This window comes from Lutjanus erythropterus, chromosome 5 (genome assembly GCF_056507025.1).
Source record: "Lutjanus erythropterus isolate fLutEry1 chromosome 5, fLutEry1.hap2, whole genome shotgun sequence".
Lineage (NCBI taxonomy): Eukaryota > Metazoa > Chordata > Actinopteri > Lutjaniformes > Lutjanidae > Lutjanus > Lutjanus erythropterus.
Window position 1 is genome coordinate 986521 of NC_139321.1, and position 16235 is coordinate 1002755.

At 41.5% G+C, this 16235-nt stretch overlaps 1 protein-coding gene across 4 annotated transcripts in view; it reads left to right on the plus strand.

Annotated features, from left to right (window-relative positions):
* LOC146326295 (transcription factor COE3) overlaps positions 1-16235 on the plus strand; it is a 188977-nt gene that overhangs the window by 111363 nt on the left and 61379 nt on the right. For all 4 annotated transcript variants that reach the window (XM_084718532.1, XM_084718529.1, XM_084718531.1 and 1 more), the window contains exons 7-8: positions 8046-8127; positions 8240-8357. In XM_084718532.1, the coding sequence (XP_084574658.1) occupies positions 8046-8127; positions 8240-8357 (200 nt within the window). The remainder of the gene's footprint in view (positions 1-8045; positions 8128-8239; positions 8358-16235) is intronic.

Genomic DNA, 16235 nt, shown 5'->3' on the forward strand with positions numbered 1-16235 from the left:
GGAGAAGTATTTGTCACTTTGTGCAGTGTGTGCCTGGGTGTAGTTTCTGACTCTCCCAAACGTCTGACTGATGTATTTTCAGTCTCCACTGGCTATTTTTGCCTTTATATCATGCATTTTGATATACTAGCTATCATCTAGCCTACATCGCTGTCGGATCAGTGATGTTTCATTATTTGGCCAGATTTGGGGTCAAAGGTTATGTTGTGACTTTCACAATAAAAGAAATCCTGGCAGATTAGGCTTGATAATGTCAACTGATTTAAATGTTCAAATTACTGTATAATCATTTTTATTTCTGATTTCTCCAGCAAATAAAACCAACCCGCCTGCAATTAGTTCATTTTTACCTGTAATTATATATAAATATATTTTTTAGCCATTAAACTTTTTTTTTTTTGTGGGTCACCTGGCAGGCATGGATGCCTGACCACCTGACTTCCTCCTTTGTCCCTGATGGACAGGAGTCATGATTCCGCCGAGCACTAGAGGGCGCTGTCATGTGAACATGAAGCAGTGCTGCTTTGGGTGCATTAACTGAAATGACTCCTGCTGCAGTTTTTCTGTGCAAAACACACAGTTATCATTTCCATGGCTGAACAGACGAAGAAGAGAAAGTTGTAAAGAACTTTCTGTTTAAATTCGTTCATACCAATAAAGTTTTAAAGTTACCGATAAAGCATGTGTTCCATCTACATCTGATTTCATTCCTTTTTTTGTCCGAAGTGCCGAACAAATGAGATCCGATCCAACGACACTATCAGGGAAACCCTACAAAAATGACAGATGCTCCGCCCACGCTGCGTATGATTGGCAGATGAAGTCCAGTTCCAGACACTGATGAAGACTTAATAAATCTGTGATGATGTCAAACGATTAGCTGCGATATTCCTCCCTGCAGACAAACTCCTTCATGTGTTTTTAGGTTTCGTCGTCAGAGATCGATCCTGCGATGGAGTCATCACGTTCTCAGCTTCTTCTTCTTCTTCTATTTTTTTTAACACGATGGATTTTGTGTCACATTATTTTTAATGCAGAAAAATTTCCCTCTGGTCACAGTGAAGGGGGAGGAGAAGGAGGAGGAGGAGGAGGAGGAGGAGGGTGTGAGCATCTCCTTCTTTATTGCGATCGATTCAGATTGATTAGTTTCAGATATTTAATGTGACGCCTCCTCCCTCCTTGCTCGTTTGCTCTCGTCACTGTCGCTTCTTTATTTGTAAAAGACACAAAAAAAAAAAAAAAAAAAGACGAAGAAAAGCGAGGCAGGCCTGGCCAGGCCAACAATCCCACAGCCTCCCAGAATGCAATGCATAATGGTGGCACTCAATATTTCAGACGGAACAAATGAATTGCGCGAGGCTCTTTTAGCAGAATAAACTGCTTTTGCGTGTCAAGACAAAGTCTGGGGAATAAGGGACCGAGGACCTAATGTGTTGTGACAATAGACAGTAGAGAGGCTGTGTGTGTGTGTGTGTGTGTGTGTGTGTGTGTGTGTGTGTGTGTGAGTGTGAGTGTGTGTGTGTGTGTGTGTGCGCCTCACACACAGAGAGAGAGACAGAGGCAGATCTGTTCCAGGACTGTTTTAGTGCCTCATCAAATATTTAGTTTGATTGTACATGGTCCTGTAATTGCCATCTTGGCTTGTGAATTATTGATGGCGTGTAGCAGAGCCAAGGAGGGCCCTCACACACACACTCACACACACACACACTCACACTCACACACACTCACACTCACACACTCGCTCATGTGCTGTAATAAGGCCAGACAAAGCAAACACACACACACGCTCGGCAGTGCTGAGGCCAGTGAATCATCATGTGATGGTAATGGGCATGAAGCTGCTCTTGTTTCATATCCTAATTAGCAGCCGAGGAGCTTCGTCTGAATTCCTCAGTAATTATTTGAAGAGGGCGTTTCAACAACACGGCAGAGTCAATATTAGACTTTACTCGACCTTCTAATGAGGCGACGCTTCCACCAACGCCTTCCCCTTCTCCTTCTTCTTCTTCTGATGTTTTTTGAAACTGCCTGCAAGCTTGTTCTTTTTTTTTTTTCTTTTTTGTTTCTCCTCCTCCTCTGTTGCGGTTCGTTCGTTCGTTAGCTGCAAACAAATGAGATGTGACGGTGAGGCGGTTAGCGGGTTAACCAGGACGGATTGTTGTTAGCTCGGCCGTGGCCTCGGCTCGCTACGCTTGCTTTGTGCTTTATTTCAGTTTGTCACCACTGAGATGAGGCGGTGGTGGTGTCGGCGGCGGCATGCTGGCCCGGGCTCGCCGGGCGGTCAGGTGGTAAACTGGCAGTGGCGGGGCGGCGTGGTGGTTTCTCACAGAGAGCATCAAACTGTGAGGGTGTGCAGTAGCAGCGGTGGTGGCGGCGGCGGGCGGGAGGATCGACAACATGGCAGCTTTTAAAAATACTCCTGCTGAAATATTGATTTTTTTTCTGCTTCTTTTTCTTTCTTGCCTAACGTAATAAGTGAGAGACTCCAGGGAGTGTGTGTGTGTGTGTGTGTGTGTGTGTGTGTGTGTGTGTGTGTGTGTATGTGTGCATCCTCCCTCAGCCTTCAAAGTGTGTGTGTGTGCTCCTATGAACTGTGTGTGTTTCTGTGTGTGTTCATCAGGGCCTTGTAATCTGAGCCCGACGTAATTGCTTCCCATAGTGCACTGGGTGTGGTCGGGGGTGACATCATCTGGAGTGGCCGGTGAAAACGCTGAAGTCAGACCAGCGTCCCCCCCCCCCTCCTCCTCCACCCCCTCACCCCCCCCACCCCAGTGTGAGCTAAATTAGCTTTAAATCCGCCCCACTGGAACCATTACAGCCACCGTCATGTTCCTGCTTCCATTCAGACTTCAAGTCAAAACACTTTCTGTTCTTTAACTTAAAGAATTAAACACTTTTTAAACTGAATTTTCAGATTTACGGCTCTAATTTTCAACCAACAATCTGCCCTCTGTCACATGCAGCCTTCAGTTTATTAGATCCACCTCAGTAAAGTCCAGCAGTCCCACAGAAAATCTTCCTTCATGCAGGTTAATGTTTTGTTCACACGGTTTCAGAGAGCTGCTGTAAACTGTTACAGAGCAACTCACATCTTTATTCTGCAAATATGCAAATGCAAATATATTTCACAGAAGGAGGAAACATTTATATTAGGGCTGCAAAATTAATTGCAATTGCAATAAAAGTGCAAAGTGCAATAGTCTTTTGAAAACTGTGTGAGAAAACATCATTATAGTGAGGAACTGTAGAGCTGCAGAGACGACCTGGACTGAAAATCTTATTCTCCAGATGAAAGAAAACAGACGTCAGTAAATATCACATCATCAACATTTAATACTTTGTGTTTGTTTTTTCAGATTGTTAAGTTTTGAAAAAGTTTCACCAACTACTGATCTTTTGTTGAGATAATTTACTTTACTTTTCTTGTTCTTAACAAACACAGCCTCCATCTTTCTTTTGTTGAACCTCCTTCTTAAAAATGTTGATGTTGTGATATTTCTGCAGATAAAAACCTGTTGATATCAGAGTCTGTCACCATGTTTAAACAGTAGCTGTGTTTCTCCTTCTGACCTGAAATTTGTGTTTTTCTTCTGTGCATCATCTCTGCAAACTGTTGGCTGATCATATAAATATACATATATTTATATGTTTGTTGTGTCCAAAAGTATGTGGACGTGGAGGTCAGAGCTCTGCAGGTTTGATTTTGGTGCTGAAGGAGGAGAGCAGCAGTGATTTCAGAGCTGCATTCTCCTCCTCCTCCTCCTCTTCCTCCTGTAATTGATTGTCGGCTGGTGTAATGAGGTGACAGCTTACAGCAGCAGACTCTGTCGCTCTCATTATCTTCACCTCCTGTTTAAGAGCCACAGAAGAAGAAGAAGGAGAGGAAGAGGAAGGAGCTCTGGCTGTTTGCTCAGCTTCATTATTTATCATGTTTTGATCAGTTTTCAATCAGGAGGTGTGAGTTCCTCCTCACTCCTCCTCCTCCTTCCTGCTGTCATCATGGTGGACTCAGAGCAGAAGAGGAGCCTGATTTATGAATCATTTGTCTTTAAACTCCTCGGTTGTCCTGCGTCTTTGTCCTCAGATTGAAGTCTTTTAAGTTGTGTTTAGACAGATGTGAAGTGAAGTACAGGTGAGACGTACCTGCAGACAGACGAAAAGCAAAGACCAGAGTGGAGACTCATCTCATAAATGATGATTTCAGGGTTGAAATTTTATGAGACATTAGAGAGTTAAAAAAAAAATCTTCAGCTTCTTAAACGTGAATATTTTCTGCTTTCTTTCGTCCTCTCTGACAGTAAACTGAATGTCTTTGAATTGTGGACAAAACGAAACATTTGAGGATTATTACAATTATTGATCGATTAATTAATCCATTGATTAATCAAAAATAATCATTCGTTTATTTAGTATTCATTATTTTTTTATACAGTGTTTGTATTGAAAACGATGATGTAAACTGAACACACACACGTGTTAATGTCTGCTTTTGTGTCTGAGTTTCTGTGTGTTTTCTTGTCAGAATGTGTGCACAAGTGTGTGTCTTCACGCCAGTCTGTGTGTGTGTGTGTGCATGTGTGTATTTTGTGTTTGTGTGTGTATAGTGTGTGTGAGAGTCTCTGGTCGTCTCCAGCTGATTGTGTGTGTGTGTATGGTGTGTATTGTGTACAGTGTGTGTTGTTGTGTCTCCAGCTGTGTGTGTTTGAATTCAATCCGTATCGATCGATCGTCTCTGAAGGACTCAGATCATCTGAATGGAGCTCCATATTATTCTGTTCACTGCCATAAAGGGCATTAGAGCCTCAGAGCAGCAGATCAGCTTTCAGTCGATATATATACACACACACACACACACACACACACACACACAGAGCCCATCCCTCCTCCTCCTCTACGCTCACTCTGTCTCTTTAAAGGGTCACTTCACACAAATCATAAAAACCAGTGGAATCTGTCGACACACAGAGAGCTCAGGGTTTTATTTAAAACACAATGGAGGAAACATGTCAAACATTTAACACCAACAATTTGAGTGAAATGACCCTTTAAGTCAAATCTTAACCCCTAATGTCCCGCCTCACTGAGCGCTGACAGTTTCTTCTCATTGTTCTTATTTATAACTGACTGATTACACACGGAGAAATATATTGAATGGGTTCTCTGAATCGGTTAAGATAATTTAAAGGATAAAAAAACACAAAACACACTTGAATTAATATAAATATTTATGTTTAGATGTACACTTTGGTGATAATTAACAGATGGCTTGAATAAATTGTAATATTTACAGGGTTTTTTATGTGTTTTTCCATGGATTAAAGGGCTCAAGAAGTAATACATTTGGGCTACAGCTAATGATTATTTTAATTATCAGTTATTCTGTTGGTTTGTTGTTGATCAGTGACGTCCTCAGATGTCTTGTTTTGTCCTTAACCCAAAGATATTCAACTTATTTAAGTTTAAAAAGCTGAAATTAGAGAATTTTTTCTTAAAAACTGACTTCAAATGATTGATCGATTACAAAATAATTGCAATAGAATAAATAAAATCAGTCACTTCTATGTTTTAAAGGGTTAGTTCAGATTCACCAAAGTCACACAAACACACTAACAGATGGAGGCAGCAGACCAACAACTCCTGTGTTCTGTGAGATAAAATGGCTGATTTTATCAGTGGAGTTTGGTTGGTTTGAGAGAGTGATATTTATCTTATATAACCACAGTTTCCCATCAGAAAAGTCTGTCTGACAGAAAGATAAAGTGATGAAAATATTTTAAATATAGTGTACACTGAAATGTTAGTGTCTCAGTTCACCTTACCTGTGACTTAAAGGGGTGTTTACTCTCAAAGACCTTAAACTGACCAGATCATCCATTAAAACTGATTTAGGATCCACGTCGAGTCGAGCCTGTTTGTTTTGTTTTTACATTTGAAAAGATTTTAAAAGCTTCCCTTTAAAAATACCTTCATTACAAAATAATTACTGGGTAAATTAAGGTGATTTTAAGGTCAAATTTAGTGGATTCTTGTAAACAAGCGTAAGAGTGCCATGAGGCTGCACAGAGAGTGAAACCTGGCCGAGCTCCCGCTGTGTGTTTTTAAAGATATTGTTACTGTCTTATTAAGGTGGAAATCGATGCCGACCTCACAGAGCCCCCATTAATATCTCCCGCCCCCCTTCTCGTGCACTCCCAGCATGCCTTGCTGAGGCGGCGGTGGAGTGGATGGGGTGTGGGTATTGTGCCGAGGTTATCCCCTGGTTAATGTGACATGTCTGTCTGCGACCTTGCCGCTTGTTAACTGCCCGGATTATTATTGTGATAATGTGGCAATTAAAAAGGAAGCGCTCCATCAGAACGGGAGGGGGGGCTTATGGTCCGAGAGATGGATGTGTGCAGATTACAAGGCAGTGGGAAATGCATTAAGGTGGCAATCCATTCTGACCCCCCCACACACACACCCTCCCACTGTCCTCCTGCAACGCTGCGGGTTATTACCGCCCGTCCTCATTGATATCCGTTCCCAATCAATACTCCTCCGCTGCCGTAAAAATCGGCGTAAATCAAACATGCGGCGGGCGAGAGAGATCGGACGTGCGGGAGGAAAAATCAAAAGGCGGTTCCTAATGAGACGCCATAAGTCTGCAGGAAGTGTCGACTGTCTTTATCAAGACGCCGCCGCCGTAGCGGAATGATAATTTCATCAGAGCTGAGAGACGAGAGGCAATCTGTGAGCTGACACCCGGAGACAAAACAACAAAGACAGAGCAGAAATACTGACAAATATTTTATATATGATAAAACTACATAACATCTTATTAACATTGTTCATATTATAGACAGATAAACAAGAATTTATGTTGAATAAAACTCTTTGTGGTTCAAACGTCAAGACGTTTTTAATTTTGAGACAGAAATCATTTGTCGTGTTTTATTATAACTCACATTAAATTGTCAAATCCAGTTTCAAATATCATGAAATTTCACACGTTGTTGCTCAACATTTACTCCTCTCAACAACGACAGTAAATCTACAATAAATAACCAGGTAATAAGTGCTTTATGACAGAGTATAACTGCAGCGGATGGAAGCACATAGATGTTGTTTTGTCATATATGTCAGTTTTAATGCAGCGTTCACATTATTTGGGATCCATGACTCTGCATTAAAACTGACAGAGTTTACATAATGACACTTAATAACAACAGTCATAAACGTTCGTACAGATTTCTTCATTTTCATGTCAGGTGGTATGTCAGTCTTATGAACACCTAATCAAATAGAGTGTAACGTCATACCTTTGCTCTATCCCCCCAGGTATAAACATCATCATTTTAAAGTGTTTATTAATGTGTTTGTCAACAACTATAACATCTATTAATGTTTAATGAATGATTTATACTGCAGTGGATCAGGTGACATTTTATTTGAACAGATGTGCATAAAACTGTCATGACATCTGTCATAATCATGACATGTTTATGACTGTTCTTATTAAGTGTCATTTGGTTAGTTATGTCATTTTAAATGCAGTTGACATTGTCTGAGAGTCCTAACTTTGCTTTATAATTGACGCAGCAGTCATGAACCTTCATAAAGATTCCTTCATGCTCCTGACAGGTGTCATGTCAGTCTTATGAACGCCCCAGTCTGTGGTTATAACAAACTGGCTATAAACACACATAAACACGTTAATAACTCACAAAGACGTGTTGACTCAGTAAACATGTAAACATGTAAACATCTTTGCACAAGAACGTACTTACATAATATTTATATTCAATAAAACTGTAAATTCATCTTAACGAAGAGTAAAAACAGTTTATTTAAACAAAGTTTTTCTCTTTGCATTATGAGACAGAAACTTGTGTGTTGATGAAACGTTTCCTGATGTGAAATGAGTCTGACCTGACTTCTCTCACCTGCGGTCTTCTCTCTGATCCTGGATCAGTGTTTGATTTGATGGACTCAGATGTAATCAGATTACTCCGCAGCAGACTGAGACTAACCTGCCCCGTCCGTCTTGTTTTTTTTCTCTGCAGATTCTTCCTCAAGTTCTTCCTCAAGTGCAATCAGAACTGTTTGAAAAATGCAGGAAACCCCAGAGACATGAGGAGGTTCCAGGTAAGAGACTCACCTGAGGTTCACCTGGTCGACCAGAGACACGATGTTTTATATATATATGTATGTATATGATACGTAACCCAGAGGTGTGTGTGTGCGTGTGTGTGTGCAGGTGGTGGTCTCCACTACAGTCAACGTGGACGGTCACGTGCTGGCGGTGTCAGACAACATGTTCGTCCACAACAACTCCAAACATGGCCGCCGCGCCCGACGCCTGGACCCCTCTGAAGGTTAGACGTCTCTCAGAGACAAAGAACCTGAGAGGACAAAGAGTTTGGACTTTAAGTCTCATAAAACTTCCAGAATTAGATAAAAGAGGCGCTAATTAGGAACAAAACAGGCAGAAATATCCAAAAGTCAATATTCTGATATTGATATATATTATAATATTCTTTATTTCTACATATAACATCTAAAATGAGTTTTTGAATGAATGAATTAATTTTTAATGGCATTTTTAATAATTATTAACCAGAGACTGTAGATAAAAAACAGAAATACAGCTTGAATCTAGAAAAATCATCAGATATACATAAAATTCAGCATGTAAAAAATAATAATAAAAAAATCGGCATTATGTTTTCATTTCTTTTAAAAATATATTAGACAGTCTATAAACTGATAACATACAGACCAGTTAGTATTATCCACCACTGACACTCAGATGCACCTTGTGTTGGTCTAAAACTCTCCACACTTACCATGTCATCCTTTTTGGTAAACTCCACCTGTCTGGCATGTTGAAAGAGTTAAAACAAACCACCCTAAATACAAATTTGACACAATTTACTGAGTTGAGTTTTTAAAGTTCAAGCCTTTATGTTTATCTAAAGAAGGAGAAGAATAAAAGATCAGTGGTTGGTGAAAACATTTTTAGAATCTGAGTTGGGCTCAAAACTCAAAAATGTCTGTTGCCTTAAAATTTTGAGGTTTCTCAACTTTTTTTTGTTTTTCCAGTGTGGGAGGATCATTGATTCCACCTTTGATTATGATTACTGAAGTTGAAACTTCATTTTAGTCATTTTTTTAAAAATAGAAATTGTGACACCCCGAGCTACATCACATGTTTCATCACTCTGATTGGTTGTAGATCTGTCGAGTCCAGAGGCAGTTTGGCCCGCATGTGCCGATAATGAGACTTGGAAATGGAAAATGAACTGAGATTTGTCCGGCGATGCCAGGCTGTAAAACTTCCATAAAGTTTTTGGACTTCTTAGAGACTCATTAAAACCAGAATGATCCAAATCTGAGCAGCAGAGGTGGAGATATCCTGATTTTTAGTCCTAAAACACTGAATCCTACACTTCCCATGATGCACCTGGATAGTGTCTTTTATTCAAGACTCCCTGCCTGTTAAACAGTCATGTCTTTTAAACACCAGACCTGCAGTTTGTAACCACAGAGGACATAATCCAGCTGTTTCCACAGGCTGAGGACGACTCAACATGATGAGTTTTATGTGTAAAATCAGCGGACTGTCCCTTTAAAGACAATGTGACAGTTTACTGAGAAAATAAAAACGAAAACTGACAAATATTTAATGTGACAAAAGTGAAAAACCAGCGACGGAGTGAAACAGGGACAGCAGGTTCTGTGTGAACCCCTCCAGCTGCTGGCAGGTCCTCTGTCCCCTCCGTCCTGCCCCGTGTTCCTGTTGGACGTCCCGCTCCACCGGGAGGGGGACGCCGAACAAACGCTCCGTTCTTCCAGCGTTCCGCAGCGACCAAATAAAATGCATCATTCGCGTATAAACTTCACACGATGAAACTCGAGTCTGAGAGCTGGAGCTGAGCGGTAACATTTCCTCTGAAGTTGTAAACTTTAATACCTCTCTGCCCTGTCCCTGCTCCAATAAAACCCTCCTGCCCCGCTGTGGAGCGATGACATAAGTCCCTCGTTTGATTCGACCTGCATCGAGTGCCAGGCGGGTGGGGCTAAATCGCACCAGTACAGTACCAGCGTTTTCAGAGAGCATTTGGCTCTCAGGAAAGTGGGCTCATCTAAACCTCCCAGCAGTCATTGTTTTGCCCTGTTTGCTAAGCCCCACCCACCTGGCACCTACAGGGGAGTAAAACAAACTCACAGTATATTTGCTAAAACTAACTGACACGAATCATGCATGAACAGATCGATATATCTCGCGTCTAACTTTCTTTTTAACATACCTTAGTCTGCAGTTTTCTTCTCAAATAGCTTTAAAATTTGAGGCTTCTACAGTGGCTGTTTGTTTTGTTAAATTTGGAACACCAGAGGGGTGGAGTTTGTGATATAAAGCCATTGACTCGGATGTGACATCAGTCACTGGAAAGTGAAACTAAACTGACTATCAGATACATCTTGTGTCCATGTAAAACTCTCCACACTTATAGTTTCATGATTTTTGGTAAGCTCTGCTTGTCTGGCACGCCCAGGGGGTTAAAAAAAACATGCCAGTCTGATATCAACAAGCCAGTGTGTCTCACCCACTAAACCAACTCACTGTACATTTTCCCTTCAATTCAGTTACAAGTTTGAGGTGTTTCCAGGAGAGATGGCGTAACTGTTTCGTTTGTTTTAACCTCCTTGGAGTGCCAGATGGGTGGAGCTTAACCATGCAAGTGCCCAAGTTTTCAGACAGCATCAGAGATGATGTGGCTTACAAGAACATGTACTAAATCAACTCATCCGAATCTCCCACCATTCATTGTTTTGTCCTGTGTGTAAAGCCCCACCCATCTGGCACCTGCAGGAAAGTAAAACAAAGTACAGTATTTTTACTAAAACTATTTGACACCAATTAAGCATGAACAGATCAATAAATCTCACCTCTCTGACTCTCCAAACTAGCTTTGTCTGCGGTTTTCCCTCAAATCTCTTTAAAGTTTGGGGATTATACAGAAGTCTTTGTTTGTTTTGTCCAACTTTGAACATCAGACGGGTGGAGTTTAAGGCATTAGATAGTCTGGAATGTGATGTCAGTCACTGAAAAGTGAAACTAAACTGACTTTCTGATACATCCTGTGTCCGTTTAAAACTCTCCATGCTTATCCTGTCATCCTTTTTGGTTAACTCCACCTGTTTGGTATGTTTAGAGAATTAAAACAAACCATCATCCCAAATACGAAGCTGACATCAACAAGCCAGTGTTTTCTCATCCACCAAACCAGCTAACTGTTCCCCTTGCCTCAGTTAAAAGTTTGAGGTGTTTCCAGGAGAGATAACTGATTTGTTTGTTTTATCCTACTTGGAGCACCAGACGGGTGGGGTTTTACCGTACCAGGACATTTGAAACTCTCAGTTAAATTGAAAGTCACAGAAAAGAAGACCACATTCCTGTTTGCTTTCATAAAATTTTGTCCAAACTTCAGGGCAATTCCTATTTATTCTGTGAGGTATACCCCACCTGTCTGGGACATACGAGATAACAAAACAAGCCCTGAATCAGTGTGTCTTCCTACTTCCTACTTCCCTCAGCTTCTTTTCCAGGAGCGATACTGCGACTCGTTTTAACCAACATGGAACACCAGACGGGTGGGATCACCAAGTCAGTGCAGCCGATTAAATCTTTGTGACGAAAAACTAAATCAACTTTCACTTTTAGACGCTTTTATTCTGAACTTCCAGACATTTGTTATGTCTGTAAACTGAACCCTTCCCGCCCCTCTGGGACTTCAAACAGAGTTAAACAAACTCACACTCTCTGTTGTGTCACTTCTCAAACCAACTCCCCAGTTTCCCCAAACTCACTTTAAAGTTTGAGGCTTTTCCAGGAGAGAAGCTGCAGCTTGTTCGCTTGTTTTAACCAGTTGGGAACACCAGACGGGTGGAGCTTTCATTATCAGGGCATCAGAAAGTCAAAAGTCTGAGTCACTGGAAAGTAGACTAAACTGACTTTCATATAGTTCTTCTTGACACTCATCATTTATGAGGTAAACCCCGCCCGTCTGGGACATACAACAGAGTGAAACAAACCCTATAACAATTTACCACCAGTCAGACTTCAAAAATCTGTTTTCTTTGACCTCCCTAATGTCTACCTCTGCAGTTTCCCTAGACTTGTTTTAAAGTGTTGAGGCATTTCCAGGAGCAGATGATGTAACTGTCTCGTTTGGTTTAACCTACTTGCAGCACCAGGCGGGTGGTGTTTATCACACCGGGGGTGTTTCAGACAGGATGAGGTTGTTGATCAAAGAAAAAAAGCGGAGTAAACTGACCTCCTGTGATTGCGTTAAAATGTTTTTCACTCTTCCTGTGCTTTTTGTGTGGCAAACCCCACCTGTCTGGCACGTCCAAGGGGATAAAACAAATGCTATATGACACCGATATGTCAAGCTGTTTCTCACCTGCGTTCTCATCTCGAGACTCTGAGGAAACTCATCAAATCAGCACTTAAACATTCATGTACAGAAGCGTGCCGACTCTGAGGGTGCCGGGTGTACTGTACGGTGTCCTGCAGGGGCCAAAAGGGGCCCGTTGTTTACCAGACGGTCCTGTATCTGAGCCCGCAGAGGAACGCTCGGGGCCTTTCATCTCATCCAGACTGGGATGTTTTCAGAGCCGATAAAAAGCCCCAACATCTGCTCCCGCCTTTGTCACCAGCCCTCAAACCCCCCCGTCTCCGCGATAAAACTTTCCACCGCCTGCTCCTCGCCTTTGTGCTCTATTCATTTGATTGGAAAGTCCCCCACCGCCACCTCCACCTCCACCAACACCACCCGCCCCCCAAACCCATCGCTCTGTTTGTTTACTGCTGTGACAAAAGAGGGAAATTAATAAGGAGATGACAATCGACTCCTCGGAGCGGGAAAAGCCTCGACCCTCTGCTGCTGCTGCTGCTGCTGTTGAACGGCTCGGGGTTTTCTTTTCTTTCATCTGGAAACTCTGAGCGACTTTCAAAAGTTGGTGCTGCAACCAGAGGCGGCAACAAGGACCCTGAAGTTGCTTCAAGACAAGTCCAACATTTATCTCCCTTTCAACTTCCATCAAACTGTTACAACTTGAAAAGCATAAAGCAAACTCCACTTCCAAAAATAACTTCACATCTTTGTTGCCTTGTATTAAACTTTAAACTCCACCTGTCTGGCATGTTCAGAGAGTAAAAACAAACCATCCCAAATATGACGCTGACATCAACAAGCCAGTGATTCTCATCCACCAAACCAGCTAACAGTACAATTTCCTCAGACTCAGTTAAAGGTTTGAGGCGTTTCCAGGAGAGATAACATAACTGGTTTGTTCATTTGTTTTAATCTACCTGGAGTGCCAGATGGGTGGAGCTTAACCATGCAAGTTCCAGGGTTTTCAGACAGTATCAGAAAGTGATGGTTTACAAGAAAATGGAGTAAATCAATTTCAATATTCTTCATCTAAACCGCCAAAGATTCATTGTTTTGTCCTGTTTGGAAAGCCCCACCCATCTGGCACCTACAGGAGAGTAAAACAAACTCACAATAAATTTGCTGAAACTATTCGACACCAATCAAGCATGAACAGATCAATGAATCTCCCGTCTCACTTTTTAAACCACTTTTGTTTGCTGTTTTTCTCTCAGATAGCTTTAAAGTTTGAGGATCATAAACAAGTCTGTTTGTTTTCTCCAACTTGAAACACCAAATGGGTGGAGTTTATGATATACAGTCATTAGGTCGTCTCAGGTGAGATGAAAAGTGAACTTTAAATAACATAAGAGATCAGAAAGATCAAAACATGATCAGAAACCGTTTTGTGTGTTTACATGCTAACAACTGTGTTGGATCTGATCTGGTTTTTTGTATCCTGGTTATGTTTTGCACTCGTAAACATCACATCCTGGTTTCAGAAACCTGGACTAGACCTTATCTGGGTATTACCTGGAGTACTCTGAGAGAAACCAGGGCTCCTCTTCCCAAAAGATGGTCTTTCCTCTCGTCCATGACATTTCTTTTCCTCATCAAAGATAAAATTGAATGTGATGAACCAAACCAAGGCGGTAAAAACTCCAGGGTTTGGTTAAACTGGACAAGACTGGTGTGAACGCACCCTCAGGATCACGTACACACTGATAAAAATAACCAGGTTCTTCATGTTCCATGTGATACTGAACGTGATCAAAACTGGAATTACTCTGAAAACGGGGTACTCATGCATGAGTAAATGTACTCTAGTGCATCTTTGTGGTTCTCTCCAGAATCTATTTGATGTTCAACAAAAACTGTCTTGGACCAGAAACTATCCAGAGTCCAGACCACCAAGACTGAGTGAGGTCGAGGAGGAAGGCCGGAAAAATGGAAACCTGGAGCATCGAAGCACAATTCAATACAGAACCGTGCAGTGCAACCCGATCCAGTCCAAGTAGATCCTCTCTGATACGTTCAAAGAATCCGGAGTGATGATTGTGCGCATCGCTAGAAATGAAAACTTTGTATTTGGGAACACAAACGTGGTTAAACTGTGAGAATGTCTCTGGCCTTAGAGACTCAAGGAAAGATACTGGCGAGCTTTAAACCGAAGGAGTTTAATCCTGTCTAACCCTTTCACTTCCAAAATTTGATGGGTTCTTCCTCTACCAATGCTCCACCTTTCCGCCAAGTTTCATGAAAATCTGGCGTGTAGTTTTTCCATAATCCCGCTGACAAACAGACAAACAAACAGCACCGGAAAATCCAATGAGCTGCCAGTAAGTTATAGTAGAAGAACATAACTCCAGTATCACTGGTGAAAATGGTAACTGGAATGTTTAATAGAGTCTCTGAACGCAGCTTTATAGATCAGATCACACAGTAAACAAAAGGAAACTCAGAGCTCTGACTGGAATATCGAATCATCTTCCCAATAAAATGGCCCTCGGTCCGGGAAGAGGTTGTAAACCTGCGGAGCCTCGTCCTGTTGAGTCCGTCCGCCTGTCTGACTCGACTCGACTCTGTCCGGACTGCAGTCTAGTCATCGTGGAGACGCTGTTTATGTGGAGCCCCTTATTGATCTCTGTGGCATTGGAAAAACCAATCATTTTGCATGTGTTAGTGGAGGACTAACAGGCTGCTGATAGATCAGTCCTGCGTGGAGGGAAATCTGACTGGAAGCTCAATAATCAGCTGCAGTTTTGTTAAAGATTTGTTGCCTCGTTCTGAGACTCTGAAGTCGTCTTTTGAACGGCGGTCAGAGGTCAAAGCAGCCACGACACTTCAGCAGCTTTCTGACAGCCAAGAATGTCTGATGATGAGGGGCAGGGGCAGATCTAGAGGGGTGGCATGGGGTCACAGTTGCCACTTCTAATGCCAAGAATTTAATAATCTGTCCTGGCATCTTTTAGGTGATGGGTTTATGTTCAATGAAAAAAGAGAAAAAACGTTGTTTGGAAAAATCTTTGAAGATTTGACAATAAAACTCGTGACACAGTGATGTTTTTGAATTAAAATATCTTCATTTATGGGTCTTTACAAGGAAATATTGATATATATGATTAAAGTCTCGATGAATATTTCTCTTGATCCGCCTCTGGAAACATGAGAATAAAACCGTCTGGGAGTTAGAAAATCCAAGACATGCAAATAATCATGTAAAAGCCCGGTTTTGTTTTTGTTTTTTTGTTTTTTTTTTATTACTCCAAAATGAGTAATTGAGTGTAATTGAGTCCTTCAGAGTCTGATATTTCCTGCTATAGAGGTGTCAAAGTGCAAATCACAAGCTTTGCTACTGAAATGTAGAATTTCTCCTGCAGGAAACTGCTCTGATGAGACTCAAGTGGAAACAGGAAGTGGTTCAATCTTGGTAAATAAAGGTGCAATCTGAACTGAAGCCCCCAGACAGTAGCAACCAAACTGTTTAATGACAACGTCACGTGATGCACAGCGACCCAAAAAGACTTTTATTCCCATACATGACAGAAGTGTGAAGATTTTTTTTCTGCACGATCAGGATTTAATCCATTCGGTTTGATAACGTTTTGAAAGCCTGTAAGAAACTCATGATTAAATCTTTTCTCCACACTTCATGTCAGACTGTTTTAGCTCTGTTTAGCGCTTTAGCCTTTAGCCTCTGTCCTTAACGGTTAGCTAACCTCAACCAAACTGTTTATGTTGCCGGTAACACAGATCAAAATGTTTTCACTGCCAAGTTGAACAGTTAGCTAACCTTTTGTAGCTGTAACTGTT